General features: G+C 40.7%; 1 protein-coding gene and 1 non-coding gene across 3 annotated transcripts; both read left to right on the top strand.

Annotated features, from left to right (window-relative positions):
• The first annotated feature begins 36 nt into the window (after nucleotides 1-36).
• SNX5 (sorting nexin 5) lies at nucleotides 37-26,816 on the top strand. 2 transcript variants are annotated; one of them, XM_016211990.2, is made up of 14 exons: nucleotides 37-145; nucleotides 381-463; nucleotides 9,736-9,840; nucleotides 11,464-11,574; nucleotides 12,584-12,705; nucleotides 14,513-14,636; nucleotides 15,792-15,887; nucleotides 17,083-17,188; nucleotides 17,276-17,351; nucleotides 18,471-18,510; nucleotides 18,595-18,681; nucleotides 20,460-20,619; nucleotides 24,250-24,335; nucleotides 26,014-26,816. In XM_016211990.2, exons 2-14 carry the CDS (start codon nucleotides 413-415, stop codon nucleotides 26,062-26,064), a joined length of 1,215 nt encoding a protein of 404 aa, XP_016067476.1. In that variant the 5' UTR covers nucleotides 37-145; nucleotides 381-412; the 3' UTR covers nucleotides 26,065-26,816. The 2 variants fall into 2 exon arrangements, with proteins under 2 accessions (XP_016067476.1, XP_087675014.1); XM_087818888.1 differs by lacking the exon at nucleotides 37-145 and adding an exon at nucleotides 176-194.
• Nucleotides 5,258-5,494, top strand: LOC148092728 (small nucleolar RNA SNORD17). Its single transcript, XR_015714853.1, has one exon. It is a non-coding gene; the product is annotated as a small nucleolar RNA SNORD17 (small nucleolar RNA).
• Nucleotides 26,817-27,929: the final 1,113 nt, after the last annotated feature.

Genomic DNA, 27,929 nt, shown 5'->3' with positions numbered 1-27,929 from the left:
GTCGCCATCTTGGGCCCTGGCCGAGTAATAAATATCCCCGCACTAGGGCGCGGTCTTTCTTCAGACGCGCCTTGTCGGGAGTGTTTCTGGCTCTGCGTTCCTCTCGCGGCTCTGTAGTCTGCGGCTTCCGTGGCCCGGAGCGAGGGTAGGCCCCGCGTAGCTTCTTTGCCCGGCTCCAAGATGGACGGCACCGGGTACGGGGGAGGCAGTTGTGGGGGAGCACGTGGCGCGCCTCTAGCCTTTCCCGGGGCTTCTGGGATGGTGGCGGAGTCGCCAGGCCTCCGGCCGCCTTGGGGCAGGGAGGCTAGCGGAGGCGGGGCCGCGTCCGCCCCTCTAGGCGCCCCCGCAGCGACGGCCCAGCCTCTTCTTTCCTCGCACAGCCCGGCAGCCCGCGCTCGAGGCCCGCGTCGCCATGGCCGCGGTTCCCGAGTTGCTGCAGCAGGAGGAGGAGGACCGCAGCAAGGTGAGGCCTTACGTGCGTCCAGGCTCCAGGCGGAGGCCCCGCCGACCTCTCGGCGCCCCACATTTCTTTCCTCGCCCCAAGGGGACTCGGGGGGCTGCTCGTGCACCCGGGTCTCGTGGCGAGGGGCTCCCCCACGTGGGAAGCACCTGCCGGACCCCGAGCGTTCTTTGTTCTCCCTGAGAGCTGAGGGCCGCCTGGTGGTTCGCGGCCCGGTGCCCGGTACCGAGCGGGCGCGCGGCCGAATTTCTGGGGACCCGAGAATGTGTTTTTACGTAAAAAGTTTTTAGAACTTAACCTTGGCTTCGTGAAGACTGGACGGGGAACGTGAGAGCCTCCTAACATGCAGCAAACGGCAGTGCGGCTTAGTTGCCTCCCCACAGTTTGAGAAAACTCTCTTTGGCCCCAATACGGGGACATTTCAAGTCAGAAACCCGAAGCCTGTGTCTTACAACTTTATAAAAGCTAAATGCGTCACTGCGGGAGTTGTGCAATTTTTAGTAGGTGCTCCAGTACTTGTTGAGCTCGGTTTTTACTTCTAAAATGTGGGTATTTGTGTGAGTCACCCCCGTGCCGCCTAGGTCGCGAGGCCCGGAGGCAGGATCCGCCTCCCGGGGCCGGTGGGCTCGGGGCGCCCGCTCTGCGGCGCCCCTTTGGGCTGAGCCAGCTTCGCGGCTCGTGCGCGTCGGCAGGAGCCGCGAGGCTCTGTGCAGAGTCCTCAACAAAAGTTTTTCTGACAGAAAGTTTAAAAAAAAAGTAATCTGAAGATGCAAGGTACCGCTCTGATTTAACCTGGAAGACGTCTTAAAAAATGTTTCCATCTATTTTCCCAGTCTTTGGAGAGGCCGTTTTTGGTCTAGTCAGTACCGAGTTTTTCCAACAAGGGCGTCCCTGCTGTATTTTCGTTGATGAAATACAAGTTTGTGATGAGGGTAGTAGGGTCTTGGATGGAGTATTTTTATTTGAAAGTTGAGAGAAGTTGTTCTTTTTACTAAAACTCAAAAGCGGGGACTTGAGACTCCAATTCTTTCTAGGACATTCCAAAGGTAGATTTCTCTCTAGAAGTTTGGGTGCGAAATAGGCGTTTTGAGAGCAGTTTGATCCACACGCCGCTTCCCTCCCGACCCAGGGTGTTCGCTTTAGACTCACTGCCCCGGGGCCTCCCTCTCTGTCGGGTGCTTACGACATTTTGCCTGTCATTCTGATCCTGCAGCAAGATTGGAGGATTTTGAAGGCTGTTTTCTGCCCCCATTCCCCTGGTTTTAGTGGCTACAGGAAAAGAACTTTATAGAATTATGTTTCTTCTGATTTTTTGATTGAGAAGTCGGGAGATAATAAAACTTGCTACATTGCCCCAGCACGTGGCTGCACTTGCTTCCCGACCTAATGCCGGTCCTGTGCTGTGTCACCTGCAGGTGGTCTTCTCTGTTCAGGTAAAGGGTGAATAGAGGCCAGGTCTTGGGCAAATCTGCGCTGCTTGTTAGTCAACTGAAATGTTTTTTACAGAAAATATTTTAAGTTTAAACTTTCTGATTATTGGCTTTGGAATTTCCATGAAAATAAGAGGCTCATGGGGTTTATTTTTTTAATATCTTTGTTTTTATAGAGGAAGGGAGAAGAAGAGAAACATGTATGTCCAGCAGCTGCCTCCTGCACACCCCCTACCGACCTTGGTGCATGGGACCTCGCTCAGCCAGCTGAGCCACACCAGCCAGGGCAAGAGGTTCATGGAATTTAGATCAGCTAATAAAGGAGGGAACATAATTGATTCTTGAGGAATTTAAATACTCATAAAATACTCTTTGCTAGTTCAGCAAAACTGAGAGGAATGTTGGTTTTTAACTGGTGTCCTGACACTTTGATTTGGTGAAGGTGTTGGGATTTGCCTCCTTGCCCAAAAAGCAGTCTAAGGGAAGAGTTGCGTGGTGGTTAACGCGTCCTCTACTGATGGGAAGATTGTATTTTGGTAACTTAGAAAAGTAGGATTTTACCAGATGTCACCCCTGAAAATGTTAACTAAAGCATTAACACCAGTGGGCCCCATCTTTATAATAAACTAGTACTGTGCCACCGCCCCCACTCCATGGATGTCCTCAGATGTCTGGAGTTTTTTAGTGGGTAGGGGGAAATAATTGGAGATCATGTAAACTTTGTTCCTATAAAATAGATTACCCTAGTCTCTAGTTATTTTGCATCTTATAGGTTCTCCAGGCCTTCTGTTTGCCAAAAAGCTATTTAAATAGCTGGGCATCATGTGTAGATTCCTACTCAGAGATTCAGTGTGTATCTTTCTGTGGCGGTGAGTCTCCTTCCCAACAGTCTAGTAAACGAACAGCAAGTTGAGTATGGGTCTTGATTGCCTCCTAGGACTTTTTTTTTTTTTTTTTTTAACGATTCTTAAATTGCTAATAAACTGAAGTTGAGCACATAGGAAAAGCTTTGCAAGGACTAGGTGGTAGCCCTTCCCAGCCTAGTGGCTATTACAACTTGGTTCACTAGTTGGGTACATGGGTTTTGGGTGGATGGTGTCTCCTCAGAGCCACACATTGTTTATGCTGTTCTGGTTTGCAGTTTTTTGTTAAGAGGTGTGAAAGTTGTCTCTAGGGACACTTAACTCTCTCTACCAGCTTAGTGGAAGAATGTTCTAAAATTTGTGTTACTATAGGAACAGTCCTGAACTTTGACCAACACTACGGCAATTCAAATTTACTAAATTTTGTGGACTGATGTTTTTTACATTTAATGGCTTGACTTTTTTTTTTTTTTCTAAATTCTGGAAGTGTAGGACTTACCAAAGCTGCCCAAATCTTAGTTCTGGGTCAGTAACTTGCACACAGTGTCTTAAGGTCTCCATGATCTCACATTTTTTTGGCTGTAGGAAGAAATGGCCAAGGGGAGACTATTAGAGAATTTTCTAGATCCTGAGATCTAAGTTCTCATTTGATGTGAGACCTAGTAAGTGACCAACATCTAATGTAGAGCTTTATTTTAAACCAGGATTTTTCAGCCTGAGCACTATTGACATTTTGGGCTTGATAATCTTTTGTTGTGGGGAATTGTCCTGTGCCTTGTAGCTTTAGCAGTATACCTGGTCTCTACTGGATGACAGTAGCTCCCTTCCCTCCAGTAGTGACAGTCAAAAATATATGCAGATATTAAGTGTTCCTTGGTTGGGAATCACTTTCTAAAATGGTGTGACATGAGTAGGCCCAGGTTGTGTTACAGAGGCTAATCTTTAGTGTGCCAGTTTTTAATTTTTTTTCAGACATGTAATTGTTAAGTTGTAAGAAAATAACATGCTGTATAAAACATAAGTGTCGTTGACTGTCTTTGGGGGACCCAATATTGAGGAACCTTATGAAAAGATGTTAAAAGGTTTTATTCAGTGGGTTCTGGGGCAGTTTAGGATTACAAAGAGGCAGCTCTGCGTTTACTATGTTGAAATTTATTGTCCATTTTGTTTTTAGAGCCCACTTTGGATAGTGGAAACCTGAGGCTCTGATGCTAACAGCACTCAAAACATTGTGGACTAGAATTGCAGTTCGCTAACAAGTGTGCTGCAGGGTAGAACTTAATTTAAAATCGTACTTTTTAAAACATTTTGCTCTATTGTCAGGGCCTGGTTGCTTGAAGTTTTTCAAGTATAAATGGAAAGTTTCTCTGCATGATCTAGCTTTCTAAAAAGCTTCACCTTCAGCATGTTTATTTTGTGATTGGCCACCGAGTTACTCTTAAGAGATAGCCCTTCTAAAAGAGGAGCGTGAAATTAATTCATCAACTGTTTCATAACCCAAAGGCAAACCTTAATATAGAGGGAGGAGTGTGTAAGTTGCAGGAAGAGGCTCAGGAAGCACTGAACTTTAGTTCAGATATTGCGTCCTTGGCTTGACTCCTCTTTTACGAATTTGGTGTAACTTTCAGGCACTGCTGTGTGGTCTGGAGAGAAGTGTAATTTTCTCGGAATAGCTGCTTATATTAACCTGTGGTATGCATTTTCTGCTCTAAGAGTTTATAGTTTACTTGCTTTTGAGGGGCAGGCCTCTAACCTTCATTGTAGTCACTGTTGATGGTGAGTACAAATGCAGAAGCCAACTTCTTGGTCTTTCACTTTATTTTTCTTGAAGAGCAGTACAAAGCTGTAGGTGAGTGATAAAATGAGGTATTGGAATATTTACATCTTGATAGGGGAAATGCGTGGGACTTCTGGCTCAAAGCAGAACTCTCACCAGTAAGCAGGCAGCCTTCTCTTCTCCATGCTGCCATTTGTGTCTTAAACTTAATATAAGCTTAAGCTCAGATAGCTATGTTGCTGAATGATCTTTGTTGGTGGTGAAGGTAAATTTGTGTATTTAACCTATTTCCATCTTGGTTTGATCATAAAGGTCAGGCAGTGAATGTTCTTAAATACCCTCATCAACACGTGTAATGTGTAACATGTCAGGTGTGTAGCAGAGGGCTGTGGACTTGACATACCAAGGAACTTTGGGGGAGGGAGCCTTGGTAGGATTGGGTAGTAGGTGAAGGGCTTTAGCTTTGAATAGAAGAAATTAGTTTTTTATTTGTTCAGCTGCTTCCTCTGTAGCAGTGCTGTGTTGATTCACAGTAGAATTTCTGTGCCAGAAGATCCTTAGAGATCATATAGTTTAACTCTTTAATTTTGTGAACTCATTTGAAAATAATCCAGGTATCTAGTAATTAGATGAACTTCCTGAAATTAATGTTATTTAAGCCAGTCATTCAACTTAATCTTTCTGGTTCCATGTTGGGATTTGACTAATTCATGGGCTTTGCAGCCATGTGAAATGATGATTGAGTTTATCCATTCGCTGAGTACGCTGCACTTACCTTCTTACAAGCCTCGGTTCCTGTTCTAGGAATTTGGGGCTAAGTAGCCTCCAGATGCACTGCGGTCTGTGGTGTTCTACCATGGACAGCTTGTGTGCTGGTGGACTACCTGTAAGAATGGTTGGTATCAGCAGGGATGGGTCCCTCTAGGTCCCATCTCACCAAGATGAGTGGTGGAAATCTGATCACTTGCTGTGGCCCTTTATCTAGTTTTTTAAGCTTATGGCTAACTTCCTTAACTTTTATCTATGTTAGATCTTCTAGGGGGCTTTGGCTCTGTTGTCCTTGAAGACTGCTTGGTACTGGCAGACCTGAATTATAGGGAAGGGAAGAACCAGTTGTGGGGTGGGGCGGGGGCAGGAGATGAGAAGTGCATAGGTTTACAAGCAGAGCTCATTGCTCTAGTCAGTTAGGTAGTTTTCATGCACCAGTGCATAAGGGAAAGCTGGGATAGAGTGAATAAACAGGTTTCGGTTACCTTCAAGGTGGAAGAAAACGAACATAATTTGAGTACCAGTACTTGAACCATAAAGATGGATTTGGAGAAGGAGATGGCATTAGAATTTCATATAGAGTACTTCTTTCTTGTGGGTCGAAACAGTAACAAAGTAATATATATATTTCATAAGCGTGTGTCCCGTGAGTCTTGTTTTTAGAAATTAATGCAAATCTAGTGTGTCTGCAAGCAGAAGAACATTTTTGGATTTATTTCCTCAATAATGAGTATTGGACTAGGCAAGGCATGTATACCTTTCTAGCTGAAATATGGTGTTTTCTGCTTCCTGTGATCAAAGAGAAAATGTGATCCAGGAGGCAGTCTTTTTGCGTGTGTCTTGGCTTCATGCTGCTGACAGACCGTTCTTGGATGTCTGTCCATATTGGCTCTGTCCCTGGTAGGGGTCCCAATTCTGTATGCCGTGGGATGGATAAGAGCAAAATCCTTAGGAGAGAGAAACCACGAAGGGAAGATGCTGATGTGACATGTGCATTGCTTCTGCTTTGGGAATGGAAACAAGAAAAACACTTAAATATATATAAGTGGGCTGCTTTTCTATCTGTTGTAGTTTCCTTGCAACATTCAAATTAAAATGGGGATATATAGAGGCTGGCATATTCAGCAGCTTCTTACATTGTATACAAAACTGGTTAAATTTTAAATGGCTATTCAGCTAGCTCACATTCTAGCAGATCACAGGTACTGTGGTGATGGTTTGTTTCCATTGTGTCTTGTTATTTTGGCTGTATGGCTCTAGTGTAAACCGGAGTCTGTAATCGCCACAACACCACTTATATTTTCTATATGTATATTCTCTGTTCTCCCTTGTGGGTTCTGAATTTCAGAATCTAGCCTTCCATGTTGTCCAGTCACATAGGTGCCCGTTGCCGTCTGTGAGCCATTAAACCTTTTGAAGAGGGATCTTTGTCGTGAGATTTGGACCAAAAGTCGTCCTTAGCTTAGAAGTCTGCAGTTGTCCTGCAGCCAGTGTCATGTCCCCCAGCTGGGAGACTGATGGATGGGTAAAGAAATGCACAGGGATTCTATATCAGTTTTTCTCTTTTTCAGGCTCTCTTACCAAGCATTTAGAGTTCTTAAAACAGTTAAAAGTTTGCTTTCTAAATGAAACAGTGCTTGTTTATCCCCTTTCTTTCTTGTCACAAGATCATTGTCATGTTTACTGTAAGAATTAATCTGGTAGGAAAGCACATTGGGGACTGAAACTCCACCTAAAACTTGGGGTATATGATGCAATGGTTTCTATACAAATCTACAAGAGAAAGTCAGTTTTAAAACTTACATTCCATTGTTTGAGAATAGGTGTTTTAAATTTGATTCTCACAAATGACCTAAGGGAACTGGGAAATTGAAAAATTAACCCGACTTGGTTCTGAAGCCTGCCTTTCCCCACTGATTTAAACAGCCATTCTTGGCATTTTGACATTGGTAGCTCAAGTCAGAGACTTAGTGTTGGCCAGCAGTGCTAAGCAGTACTCTGGGTGCTTATTTAGGGTAGGGGATAGCGGTGGGTGAATGGGGGAAAGTATGTGGAAGGGTACAACCCAGTTCTTATACCCTACATCCTGCTGATTTATTTAGCAAGTACTGTGCCGTGAGATTGTGGGGTGTTGGTTTTGTTGACTAAGCAGGAGTAACAATGCTGAGTTTTAAGCACATTTGATGCTTCCGGAGTAAGGGTTCTGTGCTGACTTAGAAGTTTTAAACATTTCACAACTTGTTGCTTTTTGTTGATTTATTATCTGCCTTATTTTCTGGAGGGTTATATGCTACACTATAGGTTATAGGTTCCTCATCCTACTTATACCAAAAAAACATACCAAAAACCGTATTTCTATGGTGACGAGAGGAAGATAATAGTATAGTAAATAGTCTAGACTATTACCTCTGTATGGTTAGGGGTATGGGGAAAGAGGTGAAACCAGAAAATAATTGTTCAGTGAGACAAAAAGCAGCTGGTAAAGTTCATTTTAACTTTGATGGTGGTGCTTAAATAAACCCTATTTACTAGGTTGCATTCTCCTTGGTCCTTCAATCCCTAATTCCAAAGCTAGTCCTTGTGGCTCATTAAGTTTGTTTGGCTTGTAGTGAGCTAAAATGGAATTGTCAGCATGTTCAGAAATTGAGAGATGGCTAGAAACCAGGATTTGTGACTTCTTTAGGAAATGGAATCTCAGGAAGCATGGCACTAGTTGCTGAGCTCAGGGGAATGCACCTTAAACCTACCCCATCTTTCTACCAGTGTCAGTTGCCCCTTTTACACCTTCCCACTTTGTTGCTGTTCTGATTCTGACAGATACAAACATAAGATAGGTGGGGAGTTGAGTATTCTCTGCAGTCAAATTTTAGTGTATATTTTGAGGTCTTTTTGAACTTTGTATTTGCCCAGTGGTAACCTTCTGAAAGGAAGGAAGCTTTTTATCAGAAATGTGTCAGCTAGAGTCACAGGACAAATTGAAGTATCCCTGACCTTTGAGTCTTTGTTTGTAGAGATCTCAAAAATGGACATAAGAAATACTTGCTTATTTTGACTTAATTTTCCTAGGAGTCAGGAATTCATCTAGGAGAAGAATTTAAATTGAGGTGTCAGGGACTTAAGTATATTGTAATCTTACTAATGCCTGATGTTAAAATCAAGCTCTGGTAACAGAACTTGAAGGTTGTTTTCTTTTGGAAAGCCATTGGTACGTTACTAACTCTGGTTTTTGCAATTTAAATTTTTTCTTAGTGCTAAGAGGAGAACGGAGGTACTGACAGTTTCTAAGATACGGAGGAGAGGGGTAATTCATGCATTTTTAGTGGATATAATTAGTCTTTTTATACTTGATTGAACCAGTTTTTCTAATTTCAAAAGTTAAGTTTGTCAGTTCTTGGTCTTGAACTTTTTATTTTGAAGAAAAGACCCCACAATGACATTTAGGGGGGAAATGCCTCAATATTCCCTGTTCTCTCATTTACTTGACTCCAGTCTTCACTTGGCATTCTCCCTGTGTGCAGTAATCTTAGAGTGTTACAGCAACTTTACTTTAGCTCTAGCTTACAGTTGAGGTGGGGTGGGAATACATGAGATGCTTATTTTATGCCGGTTTTCATGCCTTGTTTGTTGTCAGTCCTTGAGATTGACCATCAATCAGCTTGTCTGCTTTAAGAATTATGGAATATATCATACTTTAAATTCAGGACAGAAAACCATTTTAACCACTTTTTCCTAACATTCTTCCAAAAAAATTTTTTTAAAACAACGTGGAGTTGGGTGTTCTTTTCCTCTGAATTTCTAACTCACGAAATGTGTTGCTTTTGCTTCCAGGGCAGTGCTCACACTTTTCCCTTACATGTAACCACAGTGGGATTCTGCTAATTAGGGCCTTTTGTTAGTTTTACAGTTTATTGTATCTAGATTTCTATTCTCTTTGCAACAGCCCCTGAATATAAATAGGTCTACTCTTGAGCCGGGTTTTTCTCTATCTTTTGACCTAGGATCCCATGCCACATGACTGTTATGTTTTCCTAGTTTCTTCATTCAGATATATGAACGGTCTAGTTAATGCCACTTGTGTGTTCCTTGTAGTTTGGGCTTTTATGTAAGAAGTTCAAGATTTCATCCTGTCTAGTTCAAGCCTTCTTAATAACAGTTCTTCCAGGTATTTGGTAAAAGGTATTTTTCATGCAGATGTAAGAATGCACATGATGTTAAAATCATAGTTGCTTTGTTCAGATCACAGGAATGCTTTGTACCTATCCATATGTTTAAGAGGAGATTTCCCTACGGTTTCAAATAAACTTAGATTTATCTCAACTGACTTTGTTCTAAATGATCTTCTATAGACTGCTTTTTAATTGCTAGCTCCCATTTTTTGAAGGATACTATTTAGGACTAAAATGAATTTGAGACTAATAACCAAAACATGTATTTCAGCTGAGATCTGTATCTGTGGACCTGAATGTTGATCCCTCGCTTCAAATTGACATACCTGATGCACTCAGTGAAAGAGATAAGGTCAAGTTTACAGTACACACCAAGGTAAGTGACAGAATGACTTCAATAATAAAAACAATGTTAGGCTGCAGCATTGTTACTAAGGGTGGCTGTGAGAAGACACCTCCCTAACTGAAGTGGTTGTCATTTGTTTGCAGTGTAGCACTACTTCTACATGAGTACCTGCTTCATCTTGTAGTAAGCCTCTAAATAAGTGCTCTTGCCTCAGTGTTCTCCACTATGGTGGAACCCTAGGGTATTGCCGATGTTAAATGTGGATTGTATTCTGCTCTATGGGGAGAGCAAATTAGGCAGTGATGTAGGCAGAGTCATTTACTTATCTACACAGCTGAAATCATCTTCTGACTTTTTAATTTGTATGCATGGGAAATGCTTGCTTTTCGCATGTTTACTAAGTTCTTGGCCTTTGCCCCACTTATTTCTTGTGATTTAAAAGACTTGTCCAAATTTTAATTTTTATAATTTTTAACCTTTTTTTTAATCCTCACTCAAGGGTATTTTTTCCGTTGCCTTTCAGAGAGTGGAAGGAGGGAGAGAGAGAAACAGAGAAACGTCTATGTGAGAGAGACATATCTGTTGATTGTCTTCCACAGGTGCCCCAACTGGGGCCAGGGATAGAGCCTGTAACAGGTACATGCCCTTGGCCGAAATCGAACCCTGGACTCTTCAGTCCACGGGCTGATGTTCTAACTACTGAGCCAAACTGGCTAGGGCTATAGTTTTTAACTTTTTAAAGTGATTAGAGAGAGAGAAAGAGAAACATTAATTTGTTCCACTTATTTATGCATTCATTATTTGCTGCTTTTATGTGCCCTGACCAGGGATCAAACTCACAACTTGGCAAATCAGGACAATGCTCTAATAAACTGAGCTATAGGGCCAGGACATGTCTCCATTTAAAAAAAAATTTTTTTTTTTTTAAATTCTCACCTGAGGATATATTTTTTTTATTGATTTTAGAGAGGGGAAGGGAGTGGGGAAACATCTGTGTGAGAGAAATATCCATCAGTGGGCTCTAACTGAGTCATCTGGGCAGGGCTGTCTCCAAATTTTTAATTTGACAAAAGCAGTATGCCAGTCTGGAAAATGTAAAAAGCTAGCTTAAGTTCTCAGGATGAGTTCTTTTGAGAATACTTTCAGCTTCCTTTTCTCCTTCCATAGTAGTTAAATTGTATTGAATGCTTGTCTTACCCCATGAGCGGTCAAAGGGTTTAATGGGTTTAATTGTCTTTTTAGAACAATCTTATGGTGCTGTTTTATTATCCCGACTTTATAGGGGAGGAAACAGGCACCGATTTAAGTAAAGCAAATACATATAAGGTCCTTTCCTACGTTTTTTTTCTCTTAATACCTTGGTGGCTTGATTAGCAAACCTCAATTACTCAAAAGTCAGTGCGAAGACTATATATCTACCTGAGTTGACCTAAGAGGTGGAAATTTGTGAAAAGAATTCCTTAAACACATGTTGAATCTTGACTTTGATTTTTCATAGTGGCAGGGAGATTGTTGCTGCTTTTTGTTCTTTAGTGGATCTCATTGTGATGTTTTGTTTTATTTATATGCAGAATTTCCCATAGTGCAGCTCAGGAAACTGAAACCACTTTATGTAAAATGGTGGTTACCAGTTAACTTCTCTTTTATTTACAGACCACGCTGCCCACATTTCAGAGCCCAGAGTTTTCTGTTACAAGGCAACATGAAGACTTTGTCTGGCTACATGACACTCTTTCTGAAACTGCAGACTATGCTGGGCTTATTGTAAGTTCATTTTGGAAAATGAAACAATTACCGAAGCAGATACCTTCTAACATGCTGTTCATTTTGTTTAAAGAGACTATTACCCTTTTTTTTTTTTCATAATGGATTGTGGAAAGTCTGATTTCATCTTCCAACTAGGGTATGTGCTAGTCGTTACTGTTAAAGTCTAAAATATATGAGAATAGTGTTTTATATCTGTGAATGAATTGAAACATACAGTCTCATTCTCAAAAGTGTTTTAGTCTGCTCAAGGAGTAAAGGAGGCAGTTTTTCTTGTGTTTAGCTCTTGAGAGTTAATGAACACATGGCTGCAGGAAGAGATTTACTGATTTTAAAGGAGAGTTAAGTGTGGTTTGTCCTGTCATACTGAAGAATCTGGCAAAATAACAAAATCAGTACTGAAACTTATATTTAAGAAATGTCTCTTCACTCAATATTAGAATCCTTTGGTTATCTGGAATTAAAAATTCCTTTTGAATTCTAGAGACTGTTATCTTGATTTTTCCTCAGCTCTATTTTAGTACTGATTGTAATATATAAATTTTAAACTGACTTTGAAGCAGCATAAACACTATTGTATCCTACCAATTGTCCATAATAGATAAACTGAACAAGTGAGTGCCCAATTGTAGGGAGGACAGTTTTATTTTTTAAATATATCTTTATTGATTCCCGAGAGAGGAAGGGAGAGGGGGAGAGAGAAACAGCAATAAAGAAAGTCGTCAATGATCAGCTGCCTCCTTCACGCCCCCGACTGGGAATTGAGCCCGCAACCCGGGCACGTGCCCTGACCAGGAATGTAACTGGGATCTCTTGGATCCTAGATTGATGCTCAACTGCTGAGCCATGCCCGGCCAGGTGGGAAGGACAGTTTTAAATAGCCAAAAGGAATAATGTTAAGAGAAAAACAGGTTGACCACAGACAGGGCTGGTGGCCTGTGCACAAGCCCCAACCAGAATATCATTGCTGGGACAAGAATGCCCATGAGTTAATTTTCCTCTGCTGCAGATTCCGCCTGCTCCTACAAAGCCTGACTTTGATGGCCCTCGAGAGAAGATGCAGAAACTGGGTGAGGGTGAAGGGTCTATGACCAAAGAAGAATTTGCCAAGATGAAGCAAGAGCTGGAAGCGTAAGTGGATCTTCTTGATGGGACAAGTATAGTAGTAGTTAATTAGTTACTAGTGCTGTCTTCTAAAACTACATTTTGCAGAGTGTGGGGCATAATCTTGAGCTTTAGACCTTGACTTCTTGGGGCCACTAGCACTGGATAGACGAGTAGTTTTCCCCTATCGTAGACCATACTGGTTATAGAATGCTGGTCTGGCATGGTGAAGTAAACCATTGTTTTTTCATATATAAATGATTCTTCAAGCTGCTGATAGTGTAGGATGCTTTCTTCCCTGAAGCTTGATTACTGGAAACATAGTTGAAACTAGATTGCAGCGAATACCATTACAAAGAAGCATTCTCAGTGATAACTACATTGCAGGTTTGGAAGAAGTCCAGGTCCACAGGAAGTTTATTTTACTTTGATTATAATTTAATTAAAACAAAAATAGGGTTTTTTTATTCTGTATCAGAGTTGGAGGTTTTCATTAAAGTTTCTTTTGAAACCATCCTTAAACTTTATCTTGGCTTCCTCCCCGTTCTACCATCAGTGTATTGGAATTCAGAGCCTCATTTCAGCAGTTCTCTTTAATGCTCTGCCCCAAGTCCATATTGTCTAGGGCCAGTGCTCTTACGCCTCTAGGTCCTGAATTATTCGTGCATTTGAGATACTGTCATTACCATTGCTGAGGATAAAGCACTGAGCACAAAGCCCACGTTCCCGCCATCAGGAAGTTTAGAGTGATCTTTAAAGTCTAGATTGAGATAAAGCCTCTTGATAATTTTGTGTGTGTATGCGATTTTGAGAGTGCATTTATTAAAGCTGGGGGCAGTACCCTGGCCAGTGTGGCTGAGTTGGTAGGAACAATAAGGTCACGGGTTCAATTCCGGATCAGGGTTGATCTCTGGCCCTGCTTGGGGTACTTGTGGAAAGCAACCAATCAGTGTTTCTCCTCCCCATTAAAAATAAATGAAAATCTCCTTGAGTGAGGATTTTCAAAAAAGGCTGGGGACAGTGAAACAAGGAAGGGGTTAGGATAGAAGAAGCAACAGGAGAGAGCCAGAGCCTAGGTGGGACTGCTCTGGCTCCCTAGAAACATTATGGGAAAGAAATGAGCCAAGGTGGGGGGTTGCTGTTGATTCACTGAAAAGTCAGAGAAAAGGACGCCTTGGAGGTAGGTCAGGGGGTCAGCCTTGGATGAACTGCCACTGCCTGTTGCTCTCTTGGTTGCAAGTCTCCTGGGGACCTTTAGAGTTTAGGAGATGCATGCCTGAGTGGGAAGAAAGGGGTGAGTGTGTTCCTGGAAGGTAGAGCTCTGGGTCCTTTGTCTTGAGGGCTTTTAAAGGCGGGGAGTTTAGGGGAGGATCTTAATAGTGTATTCATCAGCTTTATGCTGATGTGCCAAAATGAGGTTTATTCCCCTAACTTCATCTGTCCTTGGATGTATAATTTCTGATGATTCTGAGCCTTGCTAGACTCAGTGCTGTCTATATAGCTGAAGAATTAAAGGGTTTTCATTGTTTTTAAAAAAAATCCACAGTGTTCTGTTGGCTGCTAAATACCAGCAATATTTGCATGTAGGTTTCAGGCTTTGCAGACTTGCTCCATGAACCCCAGTTACAGTTTCACTTTCCCTCTTTGTTTGTTCATGCCACAGATTCCAAAATGGCAGCTAACTTATTACTTAATCAGATATAAAGTTACACTAAAATGTTTAGGTCCTGTTCAGATATTTTGCTTAGTGGCACGAGCAGAACAGAAAACTGTGTGTGGTAGTGGTTACTAGTTGAACAGTGCCAACTAAATGTCTTATATACTTCTCTTTTAGTGAATATCTCGCTGTCTTTAAGAAGACTGTGTCCTCCCATGAAGTCTTTCTTCAGCGACTCTCTTCTCACCCTGTTCTCAATAAAGATCGCAACTTTCATGTTTTCCTGGAATATGATCAGGATGTAAGGCACTTTTTAAAATTCCATTTCCAGGATCAGTGAAATGTAACAAGATTATACTTTAAAAATATACTTGATATATTTTCTGCAAAATTGACTTTTAAAGTTCTGAATTTCTTACCAACACAGTGGAAACCTTTTGTAGGTGCTGCTTCCCCTCCCTGGCAGATCAGTTAGACATTTTTATAAAGGGCTGCTTAAGATTTTGACTTTTTCCCCCTTCTAAAGACCAGTTTTCTTTCTCAGTTAAGTGTGGGATTGTTAGAAGAAACTTAAATTGATCCACATTTGTTTTCTTCTTGGCTACCTTTTTATTGACAAAAGACTTGCATGCTTTTTTTTTTTTTTTATGTTAATATGTATGAGGCAAGCCCCAACTTAGAAATTTCCTCAGTGTCTTCTAACCAGTGAAGTTTAATAAACAACATAGAACAGAACAAATTTTACTGAGGATTTAAAAGCCAGTAAGACTTGGTACCTGGCCAGTGTGGCTCAGTTGGTTGGAGCATTGTCCTGTACACTGAAGGGTCGCGGTTCAATTCCTGGTCCGGACAAATACCCGGTTATGGGTTCGATCTTGGGTCAGGGCGTGTATGGGAGGCTACTGATTGATGTTTCTCTATCACATTAGTGTTTCCCTTTCCCTTTTTCTCTAAAATCAATAAAAAAGGAAAGAAGAAAAATCTTGGTGCCCAGATAGTTTTCAAAATATCTTTTAGGCCATACTTTTAGAATTGTGACCTGTATTTCAGTTTAGCTGTTTATTCAGTATTTTATTTTAATTTTTTTTAAGTGTCTTTATTGATTTCAGAGAGAGGAGGGGGAGAGAGAGAAAGATAGAAACATCAATGATAAGAGAGTCATTGATCACCTGCTTCCTGCAAGCCCCCCACTGGATGGAGATCAGACCCACAACCCGGGCATATGCCCTGACCGGGAATCGACCATGATCTCTGGATCATAGGTCAGTGCTCAACTGCTGAGCCACGTTGGCTGGGCTGTTTATTCAATATTTTAGATATGGTGGTTAAGATGGAATTTGTCTTACCTCTTTATCTTAATGTGTGTGCCTTAGAAGTCTTACTTGGAATGTATTCAGGACTTAGCTAGAAAAATATATTTACCATAAACTATTCTTTTGGAATTCTCTTACTTCAGCTAAGTGTTAGGCGGAAAAATACCAAAGAGATGTTTGGTGGCTTTTTCAAAAGTGTGGTGAAAAGTGCTGATGAAGTCCTTTTTTCTGGAGTCAAGGTAAGTGGCTTTTAGCTGTTTAAAAAAGTGCTTGACTTCATGTGGATAGGTGACCTTTTAATTTTTCTGAAAAGGTATTTGTGAAACAAATGAGTTCTCAGAAATGTAATTTTTTCAAATTTTGGATATTTTTCTCTTTGTTGAACTGTCACTTATTTTTCCAAAAATATCCTGTTGTCTTCCTGGAGAGAGGATAAGACCTTCCTCTTAAGTCTCTGTTTTCTTTTTTTCCGTAAGGAGAGATGTTAAATTATTTTTAAGAAGAAAATTAGCTACAAGATTTAGTCTTTCATGCCATTCTCCAGAACTATACTCTCTGTGTTGGTAGCCCTAGACACTTGACATTTTTAATTTTATTTACATGCTGGTTTCCAAGGACTTGATATGAAGAAAAGAATGTAATATATCTCACTGATACTTTTGTTTTAGATAATACTGAGTTAAGTAAAATATTTAAAGTAAGTTCGCCTGTTTTTTTATAATGTGGCTACTAAATTTTAATGGCACGCATGGGTCACACATTTCTACTGTTCAGTACTGTTCTAGAAAATAAAATGAATATACAAGTCTCTCATTAACCTCATAGGTATGATTTGTTTTTTCATTCCTCAGCCCCCTTTTTAACTGTGTTACCTTAATAGCTACTGTTTGATGTCTAATTTTGTCACTTGGGGGCTTGAGTAAGGAGCCCAGAATATAGGTGCTGTGTACAGGGGCATTGCCAGAAATTTGGAAGTTTGTTGACAGTCTCATTGGCACAGTTTCAGGTGTGTGGGACTGGCCTGTACCCATGCATTTGCAGGGTATTTGGTGTCCCTGGCTGGTGCCCACCAGATTCCAGTATTGCCTCTTAGTCTGTAAATAACCGAATTCATCTCTCTTTAACACGCACAAATGTGGTCTCTCAAGGCTAGGTAACAACCCACTAAGCAGAACTTGGCGCTAGGAGAATTGCTAGATCTTAGGATATAAGAGTGTTACTGGGCATTGTTAAATGGTTCTCTGTTGACATTTCTTGCAAACACTTGATTTTTGCTAGTCTTGGGTATGAAATGGTATTTTGTCAATTTGTATTTCCCTAGCTTATAGAGGTTAAACTTCTGCATGAACTTATTTCCTTAGTGTTTTTTCTAATACAAAATACATATTCATATTCTTAAAAGTTTTGCTTCTCAATTTTTCTCTCCTCTTTTAGGAGGTAGATGACTTCTTTGAGCAAGAGAAGAATTTCCTCATTAACTATTATAATAGGATCAAGGATTCATGTGCAAAAGCTGACAAAATGACCAGATCTCATAAAAGTAAATACCATTCACCCACTAGCCACCTAGCTTTGCTAATGTGCCAGCTCTGTTCATATAAATAAAGGGCTGTCCTTGTTTCTGCAGGTGTTGCAGATGACTATATCCACACTGCAGCCTGCCTACATAACCTGGCTTTAGAAGAGCCCACCGTTATCAAAAAGTAAGCTTTTGGTGGGGGGGCTTTCCCCCTAATTTTCTAATCTAAAACTACCAAGTGGTATAATTAAAAGTATGAGTAATGACTATAGTTTTAGTTCTGCTCTTGAGTACAAGCTCATCAAGGGTAGATAGTCTAGCAACTCAAATCTAACACACACTCTGAACACAGACACTTTGTAGAGAACTCAGAGGGCACTTGTGTACCAAAACATATGAGTGTTTTGTCAAAGCCTTTATTTCTGTCAAGCCTTTATTACATGTGTCCATTTCTTTTTGATTATTTGAAATTTGCTTTGTGTGTTCAGTGGCACATGGTGCTTGCCACTTTACCTGGCAATACCTTGGACTGACTTGAAGAGATTTGATGAAAGTGGTCATAAGTATAATATAATGACCCCAGTCTAATCCTGAACTTTTTTAAGAATTACATCCTGTTTCTCTATCCTGGCCATTTTTGGAGTGAGACATCGTATTCTTTAATACCTAGGCTTGGTATAACAGGTGGCAGTATTTCTGATTTGAGAGTGGAAGTCAGCTAATGGCGGAACCAAGATGAGATAGTCTTTACTTAATGGCTTTGAGAAACGTGGTGGTTCATTAGAACCTGACCTTGCTTAACAGTTTTGGCATTGGATAAGAATTGGGGTCATGCCCTGGCCAGTGTTGCTCAGTTGGTTGGAGCATCGTCCTATACGCCTATAGCAGGTTCGATTGTCAATCAGGGTACATAGCCAGGTTGTGGGTTTAATCCCTGGTTGGGCCGTGTGTGGGAGACATCTGATTGATGATTCTCTCTCTCCCTTTCTCTAAATATCAGTAAAAAATTATTAAAAATTAAAAAAGAAAATTGGATACAGATTCTGCATGGCAGGATGGCTGAAGGGGTAGGCTACCAAGAGAGGTTGATACCCATGACTGGCACTATAAATGTGCTCAATTTTATAATCATCTTCTCTACTAGATTGGGTGAACTGTGATGAAAGCACTACTTTGATATGTTAATTCTAAAGCACCAAAGACTAGGACTCCCGAATTTACCCATTCATGTCTTAGAGTACTGATAAGATCATATGTCATACATGATTTGAGACCTTAAACTAAAATCATGTATATATTTCAGGTACTTATTGAAGGTTGCTGAGCTATTTGAAAAACTTAGGGTAAGGATTTTTATGTTGGTCTTCATTATATATTTTATAATCTATAGATTTCTGCTTTGATGATGGTGACCTTTATTTTAATAGAAAGTAGAGGGTCGAGTCTCCTCAGATGAGGATTTAAAGTTGACAGAGCTCCTTCGATACTACATGCTCAACATAGAGGCTGCTAAGGTAAGTCCTTTAAGTCTGCCTTGCTATGACCTAGAAGAGGTCTGATGTTAGAAATGTATTCTTTTTGTTCAAAATGAAGGAAGATAGGAATTTTATCAGGATAGTTTGTGTACTTGATATGGACCTAAATAGAGATGTAAACTGAGGTGAGCTTGAGTTACCAGAAATTGAGTTTATTGAGGAATAGCAAAGGAATGGCAGTTTGAAAAAAGCATACTGTAGCAAGCTACACGTGAGTCTGATGTGGGTTTGGGGTGGGTTGTATTTATGGGCAAGGAGGGTACAAAGAGTGGGAAGTCCAGCCAGAGTTCAAGTAGTGTAAGTTCAAGGGTGGATGTTCATTGGTTAGGAGATTCTTCTGTAAATGGGGCATTTACAAGAAATTGGCCTCTTAGTTCTTAAGTTCTATTCTGTGGGCACATGCATGAGGTTCTTCATGTCTTCCAGTTTCATTTTAGATTGAAATCTTTCTACAATGTTATGCCTTTTTGTGGCATTGTATCCTTAGTTTATATTGCTTGAGAGCAGTAGGGGTTTTGCTGAGTAGACAGATAATAGTTTGGGGGGTTATGAGTTATTGGGCGCAGGACATAACTGAAGACTTTCCAGAGGAGCTATTTCTGAGGCAGAAAAGGTTCTGGGATTTGTGAGTTTTTATTGAATTGCAGTTGTCACTGCAGCCTGTGAGTCACAAAGCATTACTAAGCAAGACTAAGTAGGGAGCAGAATGACCTTTTAGAATGAAACCTGCATTCTCCACTATCGACCCAGCCCTGAACAGAAATGTTTAAGTTATTTTCACGTGAAATATATTGAATCAGGCGACATAAAATTGGATAGGAAAGTGCTGTCAGGATGTAGAAATTCATTATTTTTCCCTTAATTTAGTTAATTTGTCTTTCGGCATGTTTCCTTAGTCTTATTTGGGTTTTTTTCTTTTTTACATACACTTGACTGTCTTTATAATGGATTTAGGTGCTGATGATAAATAAGATTTTGCATATACACAAAAGTGGACATAATTGAACCTCTTGTATCTGTCATACATACATCATAACTTTTTCATTTTAGATACTGAGGTAACTTTGCTGCAAGATTGCAAAGACTATTTCAGGTTAGATCCTCAGGGCAGACCTCCAGAGGCAGGGTTTTCCAGACGGATTATGAGAATGTTCTAACCGCTCACTGCCCACTTGCTTTCTGTCCTCTTTTTTTTTTTTTTTTTTTTTTTTAAATTCTCACCCAATATTTTTCCATTGCTTTTCAGAGAGAGTGAAAGGTTGGTGGGGGGGGTATCTATGTGAGAGAGACACATCAATTGGTTGCCTCCTGCACTCACCCAGACCGGCACGGGATTGAACCTGCAGCCTAGGTACTTGCCCTTCACTGGGAATTGAACCTGAGGCCTTTTGTTTCTCAGCTGACACGCTAACCAGCGAGCCATACCAGTTTGGGCTCTCTGCATCATTTGACTCACCTTGCATTAACTGCACATGTTTTAACACATACAGGTTAATTTCCTGAAATTATTTTCCTAGAAAAAGAAATCTTAGGGTTTTCACTGTTGGGGTTTTTTTTCTCTTGACCCACATATTGAGTTCTGAAAAAGCTCTCAATAATGCCATAAGAGTTCCCAGCTTAATCTTGAGATATAAAAAAATAATGGGAGGGAATCATAGAGGTAGATTACATTTCTGCCATCTAACATTTCAGATAGTGCATTGGTACTGTAGTACTTCGAATATTTTAACTGCCATGTTTTATCTTTTACTTCTCAGGATCTCTTATACAGACGTACCAAAGCCCTCATTGACTATGAGAATTCAAACAAAGCGTTGGATAAGGCCCGGTTAAAAAGCAAAGATGTGAAGCTGGCTGAGGCACACCAGCAGGAATGCTGCAAGAAATTTGAACAGCTTTCTGAATCTGCAAAAGAAGGTTGAGCAGGGCTGCTCTTTCTCTTGTACTTACTATTTGTAAATTGTTTCAATCTTACAGAGAGAAGTTGCGCAAATAGTGCAAAGAACACCGTACTTATACATCCTTGGGGTCACCTACCTGTCCACAGTTTGTTCTTTCTGCTTTGTCACTTGCCACACATGCTCCCATGTATGTGTGTGTGTCTGTGTTTTAACCATTTGAGTTTGAGATTAAGTTTTATGTATTATGTCTTTTTTTTTTTTTTTTTTTCCCTAAAAAGTTTTTGTGCATTTCTCTTTAATTTTCAAAGAACCCTTCTCAGGCTTTTTTTTTAAACACACTTCTTTGCCTTTTTGAAGACCATAATCTCTTTACAAATAGAATGTTTCTCATTTTTGGTTTGTCTATTTCCTCATGATTAGATTCCAGTTAGGCATTTCCAACAGAACACTATGTAAATAGTATGTGCTTAGGGTATGGTATCTGAGGGCATGTTCTGTCTGTCTTCCCCTAAGCAGTTTCAAAATTTTGTGGTATTAATGTCTATGTTGGGCCTTGTCTGAACCAACCTTTACCCTGGTGGTTGCAGAAAGGTGATTTCCCCTTCCCCCAATTCTAGCATTTCCTTTCCTCTAGCATTCCCTTTTCTCTAGCATTCCCTTTCCAAATTAGCACTTGACATTATCTTTCAAGCACAAGCCTTCCCTTTTTCCTACTTTATTAGAGTCACGGGTTCCTATTTTTGAAAACAGTTTTAAAATGTACTATTTTGGTGCTCAGATTGTACAGACTTAGCGAGTGAGGGGTGCCTTTAAGTTGACATGTTCTTATGACATACCACTCATTCTTTTGAACAGTTAGATGTTCTTTGTTAACCATACATTTTCTATTCTGGGCCTGGAAACTGCCATTTCTTTCAGGAGCCTGGATTCTTATTACTTTAGGAATAGTAGTAACAAGATTGGGTTCCACATAAGCTCTTTTTGCTCCGGGAGAGCCTCTACTTCTGGGCCCTTCTGCTGTCAGCAAGGAAATATAGGGTGTGTGCACATGCACTTTGCTTCTCTCTCCCCTCAGTAATCATGAATCCATGATGATGATTCCTGTTCATATCCACAGGATTTTTCTTGTCTTCTCCCGCTCTTTTTAATATTGCTTAGCTTTCGGGGGAGATGGTGCACCATGTAGTCTTTTCCTTTTTTTTTTCCTTAAAAAATATATTATTGATTTCTGAGAGAGAGGAAGGCAGAGGGGGGAGAAAGAGAAATATCAGTGATGAGAGAGAGTCATTGATTGACTGCCTTCTGCAAGCCCCCTACTGGGGATTGAGTCTGAAACCCGGGCATGTGCCCTGACCAGGAACCGACCCATGATCTCCTGGTTCATGGGGGGTGGGGCTCAACCACTGAGTCACATCAGCCAGGCTGTGTAGATCTTTTAAAATATATCTGTGTCTTTGATGACTAATAATCTAACATTTTCATGCACCCTGAAATCTTTTTAGACTGTGACTTTAGAAGTCTTTGCGACAGACAGTCCAATCCCCTGATTTGGAAAGAAGTTAACTGAGACTCAGCTCATCCCTCTGTGGCGGTTTGAGGGAGCAGCCCTGATGCATGCACTGGTCCGGGCAGTAGTCTTTTTATTTTTAATGTTTATTTATTTATTTATTTATTTATTTTAAATATATCTTTATTGATTTCAGAGAGAGGAAAGGAGAGGAAGAGAGAGAGACAGAAACATCAATGATGAGAGAGTCATTGTTCGAGCCCGCAACCAGGGCATGTGCCCTGACTGGGAATCAAAACCCCGATCGCCTGGATCCCAGGTCGACGCTCAACTGCTGAGCCACGCCTGGCCGGGCTAATGTATCTTTATTGATTTCAGAGAGAGGAAGGGAGAGGGAGAGAGAGATAGAAACATCAATGATGAGAGAGTCATTGATCAGCTGCCTCCTGTGCACTTCCAGCTGGGGATTGAGTCCACAATCTGGGCATGTACCCTGACCAGGAATCGAACCGGGATCTCCTGGATGCTAGGTTGATGCTCAGCCACTGAGCCACGCCCAGCAGGGCAGTAGTCTTTTCCTTAAGAGATCTCACTGCCCTATAGTTCTTAGGGGCCATGGAACATGCCAAACCAAAAAGTAAAGAATGTGTCTTTCAGAACAAATGTAATTATAGCGAGTCTGTACTTGATTCACCCTCAAAACACCTTCCCTTACCCCCAAAGGCTCAGGTTCCCTTGAGAAATCCGTCTCATTTTAAGACTGTTTTCCCAAAACTCTTTTTCCTTCCCTGTGGTTTCAAAATCTTAGGCATATTTGGAAATGTCCTGTCTGTAATAGCTGTCTGTGAACAATACAGTTCTCCTTTGTCTTGGCTCATACCTATTCAGGACTGTAATGCCTTAACTGAGGAGCAGAGCTTCTCTGTACAAAAACTCTGCAAATGGCAAGTGGATACGCTCATGTGGCTGTCTTTTAGATTCTTTCAAAGGAGCCTCCTTGCTGCCCTATTAAAATAAATTCTTGCACCCCCCTCTCCTTTTTAGCAGCTTATTTAAATTTATAAGGAACACTTAAAACTATATATAGGCCAGAGTTTAGTGGCTCTGAGAGTTACAGAGAGGGGATTAACGAAAAACCAGTTGACAGTTCAGAGATTAATGGATCTTAACCTGTTTGTCTTTGGTCCCAGTTCTTTATAAGATTTGTGGCTGAACTGATTCTAGTCAGTTGAATGAGCATAGTAAGACAATGGTGTGGGGGAGACAGAAGGGTTAGTGTAGAGTCGTAGTCTTGTGTGCAGGCCTTAGAGGAAGGACGTGAACTGATCTTGACATCTGGGAAGACCCACTTAGCCTAGTGTATTCAAGGTATGGCCATTAACTCATCACTATAAAAATTGTGTGTTTTTACTTTTTAATGTGGCTGCTTGCATTATATTTCTGTTGGACGTGCTGTATAGACATGGTACAGGAGGATAAGTTTATTCCTAAGTACCCAACAGCACCAGCTTGAGCTAGGGAGGATTTTCAGAGTTTAAAAAAATATCCTTTAACCCTTTGTGGTCGTTTGTCTGCTCTCAGCCACCAAAGCTTTTTTACTGTTCCGGTCGTATGTCTGCTCTTAGCCACCACAGCAAGGAACCGTACGAATCTTAACTCCATTCATGTATCAGTTCATAATTTCTCTTGTTTATCCTTCATAATCTTGCATGTTATGTATCACTGCTCTTTCAATGGAAATTAATTCCGACCAGTATGACACCCATGTCCAAATTTAATACCGACCGCAAAGGGTTAAAAAGCTATTGATTCAAGTATGTGTCACTTACTACCTCCCCAACCCTCTATCTACAAACTGGTTAAAGGCAAGGCTGCTCATCTTAGAGATTCCCCAAGTCAGTAGCCCTTCTCTGAATTTTGATGCTCAGTGATTGGGTGGTGGTTCTTATTTAAAGGCAATGGCAAGCATATCATTACAGTGTCCATAAAATGGGGTGGGTACCAATTGCAGAGAGAATCAGAATGTGAGAAAATATGGTAGTGCTTCAAAGCTTTGGAGATGATTTATTTGGAAGAATAGTATTTGGAAGTTACATGAAAATTGTTTGACTTTTCTTTGGTAAACTTTCTCTTTTGTAGAACTAAGCAATTTCAAACGAAAGAGAGTGGCAGCATTTAGAAAGAATTTAATTGAAATGTCTGAACTGGAAATAAAGCATGCTAGGGTAAGTATTCAGATTAAGCCAACAACTTTTTTAGGGTTGTTTTTTTTAAAGTTATTTTCCAATTCATTATCCCAATGTTATTAGGCAGATGGAATTTGCTTTGTGGTTTTAATCCTGTGTAGTGTAGGTGGGGTACACTTGTTAAAGTGTGTCTATTGTACTGCAAAACAAAAATTCATAACGTCTTGCTGAAACACTGCTTTTGAGAAGATCATTCTTAGTTGTGGCTATCCTGTCTCCTCAAAGTCCTGTGGACCATATTTTGAAGAACCTGTTCTAACAATTTGTAAATGGTATGATAGATGTGTTCACAGTTCTTGATTATCTGGAGTTTTCATGGGAAATTAAAAAAAAAAAAAATGTCTTTATTGATTTCATGGGAAGAGAGAACTATCAGTGATGAGAGAGTCATTGATCAGCTGCCTCCTGCATGTCCCCCATTGGGAGGTCGAGCCCAAAACTCAGGCATGTGCCCTGTCTGGGAATCGAATCTCGATCTCCTGGATCATAGGTCGATGCTCATCTGTTGAGCCATGCCAGCTGGGCAAGAAAACAAGTTTTTAAAATAAATTGTCTTCTAGTTTTGCTAAATGTCTTCTGATATTCCTTTTTGGTTTAGAAAGGAAGAAAAACTTCCAAATATATATATATTGATGTCTAGCTTAATTTTGCACAGAAAAGTTGGTTTTCAGTGGTAGGTGCACATTAGAATTTACTAGGGACTTTTTAAGACTTTTTGCTGCCCAGACCCATTCACTCAGAACCTCTCAGTGTGGTTTTTTTGGGTGGTTCCTAGGTCAGCCCTTAGTCAGGGAATTGGAGGAGGGAACTGTGTCACTGGCCATCAGCATTGCTTAAAGCAAGAAGACTTAGAATATTTGTGTGTTTTAAATTCCTTTATTGTGACTACAACATAAATGGGTTTATTCACTTGTCTGTTGGTCCTTTTAAATTAGAGTTTAAAGTATGATTTATACATAAATTATATCCATAATGTTCTGGGTGATATAAGTTTTCTGAATTCCTTTAAAGTGAGAACTATGAGGCAATTGGTGTGAAGTCTTATACAAACATCATTTGTTTTCATTTAAAACCACCCATAACTAATTTCTAGCAACTTTTTATCCAGTCTTCTCAAGGCCTTTATCCTCAAAGAACAACTTATTTATGTAGTAGTTAGGTTAATTCATATAAGCAGAATTGACATGACTGCCTTTGGTAGCCAACCTGGGGTGGGGAGGGTGGAGGTCCTGGAGCTGCAACCACTAGCTTTTTAGCTCCGAGCAGTCCCAGATCCTCTGAGGGAGAGGAGGTTTGTAGGTTGTGATTTTATTTTTATGTTTTTAATTTTAGAGGAAGGGACAGAGAGAGGAAAAAAATATCCATGTGAGAGAAAAATACCCGTTGCCTCCTGCATGCGCTCCAACTGGGACTTTAACCCCCCACCTTTTGGTGCGAGGGACTACGCTCCAACCAGCTGAGCCGCTCCAACCAGCTGAGCCACTCCAGCCAGGGCTGATTGTGTTGTGATTTAATGAAGAAAAGCACCAACCCAGTTTGGCTGGTTTTGTATCTTGTGAAGAGCTAGGGTGGTGGGTTTGAGTTTAATTCTAACAGATAATAGAAAGTCTTAGGCTCCAGTGAGTCACTGGTCTACCTTCACTTGTTTTTCTTCCAGAACAATGTCTCCCTCTTGCAGAGCTGCATTGACTTGTTCAAGAACAACTGATCTGCCTTTTCTCTGAACGAAGGATATGAATGTGAAAGCCAGCGTCACTTGCACTTAAATCATTACAACAGAAGATTTATTACCTTTGACTTTAGTTTAAAATTATGTTAATAAATATTTTGATTTCTAAAAATCTTAACACTTAACCATGTTGGTTTAAAAATATTTCTACTACATGCTCCTTGGACATAACTAATCTCCTTAAGCATTTACTAATTCAGAGTGTGCAGAATCTAAAACTGGGTTCTCTGTAATTTTCTTTAGTTATTAAGAAAGGGTACAGGAAATATGTGCCTTCTGGAAGCAAGCATAAGCAATTGCCTGGCACATGTAGTCTCACTGTTTCATGTGCCCGTGTCCCTACAAACCAGATATATTAGGGTAGGTGCCAATTACAACCAATAATTCAGCTGCTGTTACAGGTAACAAACATTCCATTCCTTAATGAGGTAACTTTCCCCCTTCTTACTGAGTTTTTAGTCATCTTTAGTGTTTGTACTATAACAAGAGCAAGAACACCTCATTTATCTTTCTATACCCTTTGCAGCACCATTTTTGTAGTTGGGATATAAATATTCGAGAGAGAAGTATCTTAAGGGTATAAAAATGAATTTGGTTTATTTTAGAAAATAGCCGGGTCTACATTAAGAAAGATGTGAATGCCCTCCCTAATTGGGTGGGTGGGGGGTGTGTGTGTGTTTGTGTTTGGACTTTTTGTAAAGTGTGTAATAAAATAATAAACTGTGATGTCATATGGAGTGTTTTTGTGGAAAATAAGCCCAAGATTGCAGTTGCAGCTAAGCCTTGGCAGTGGTGAAGGGCTTCACTGTCTGCCCAGTCCTCCTGGCCTCTGTTCTAATCTTAATGTTAACATTTTTGAAGTGTTTCAGAAGGTCCTCAGATCTGGGTTTGTCTGCTTTTGATTTGATTCAGGTTTGTGTTTCTGGCAGGCTTTATATGATGCTGTGTCCTCAGAAAGGATGTCTGTGTCATCATTGATGATGACCGAGCACTTAAGGTAGTGCCTTCCAGGTTTTTGAAGTTTTACATCTTATCTTTGTAATTAGCTATTGGAAAGATACTTTGAGACGGTGTAAAAAATGTTTACCCACCACTTTTAGCCTCTACTCTTAATTAGTTGTAACTGGTTGTAGGATTGCAAAACATCGATATTTGAATACCATAGCATTTTTTTCGTACATTAAACTGCTTTGAAGTCTTACCTCCCCAGCCAGGCACAGGTAGCTGAAATTCACTGAACATAGTAGCTTCTACATTTACATATTTGGGAAGCATGGTGCTGAAAATGAGTGGCTTTAAACTGGTCTGCTTACCTGTCAACCCCCATACTGTCTATAGTAGTGGTTATGTGTGGTCGGGGTGGACAACTCGGTTGCAACTGGTCCAAGGAGCTCTGACTACTGGACCACCTTGTCTCAAGACTTGCTGGGGCTTTGCTACCCTTTGCTCTAGATCTGTTGCTGGGTATCAAGTTAGGGATGCTGTGTTGGGTCCTGGCTCTGCTTGCTGAGAGGTCTAAACGGGTACCCTCCGAGTCAGACACATCTGTATGCTGCAGCAATGATTAAGGTGCCCCTCTAAGTAAGTCTGAAGGTCATTCATGAAACTTCACGCGGTTCTGAGTGGGTGAGGGGTTTGTATTCCTTTTCCTACCCATGTCAGTCAGCCCTGTATGTCCCTGCACTCAGGAACCAGCAGAGTCAGGAAGCAGGGCAGTGTGGGACTAGAAGCTGTGTTGTCCTACATGCCACTGAACCTGTGGGGATGGGGTAAGATCAAAGGAAGGCAGCTTCCCAGTGGGTTCAGGAGGAGAGCCAAGAGGCTGAGGAACTTTCCAAGAAAGC

The sequence above is a fragment of the Miniopterus natalensis genome, chromosome 7 (genome assembly GCF_054644295.1).
Source record: "Miniopterus natalensis isolate mMinNat1 chromosome 7, mMinNat1.hap1, whole genome shotgun sequence".
NCBI lineage: Eukaryota > Metazoa > Chordata > Mammalia > Chiroptera > Miniopteridae > Miniopterus > Miniopterus natalensis.
Note: the sequence above shows the minus strand (reverse complement) of the source record. Positions and strands in the feature narration are given on the sequence as shown.

Excerpts from the sequence above, each read along its gene's own strand:
- SNX5 (XM_016211990.2), top strand. The coding sequence starts at position 413 with ATGGCCGCGGTTCCCGAGTTGCTGCAGCAGGAGGAGGAGGACCGCAGC. Across the intron at positions 464-9,735 it reads AGGAGGAGGACCGCAGCAAG|CTGAGATCTGTATCTGTGGA; the intron begins GTGAGGCCTTAC and ends CATGTATTTCAG. Across the intron at positions 18,682-20,459 it reads TCAACATAGAGGCTGCTAAG|GATCTCTTATACAGACGTAC; the intron begins GTAAGTCCTTTA and ends TTTACTTCTCAG.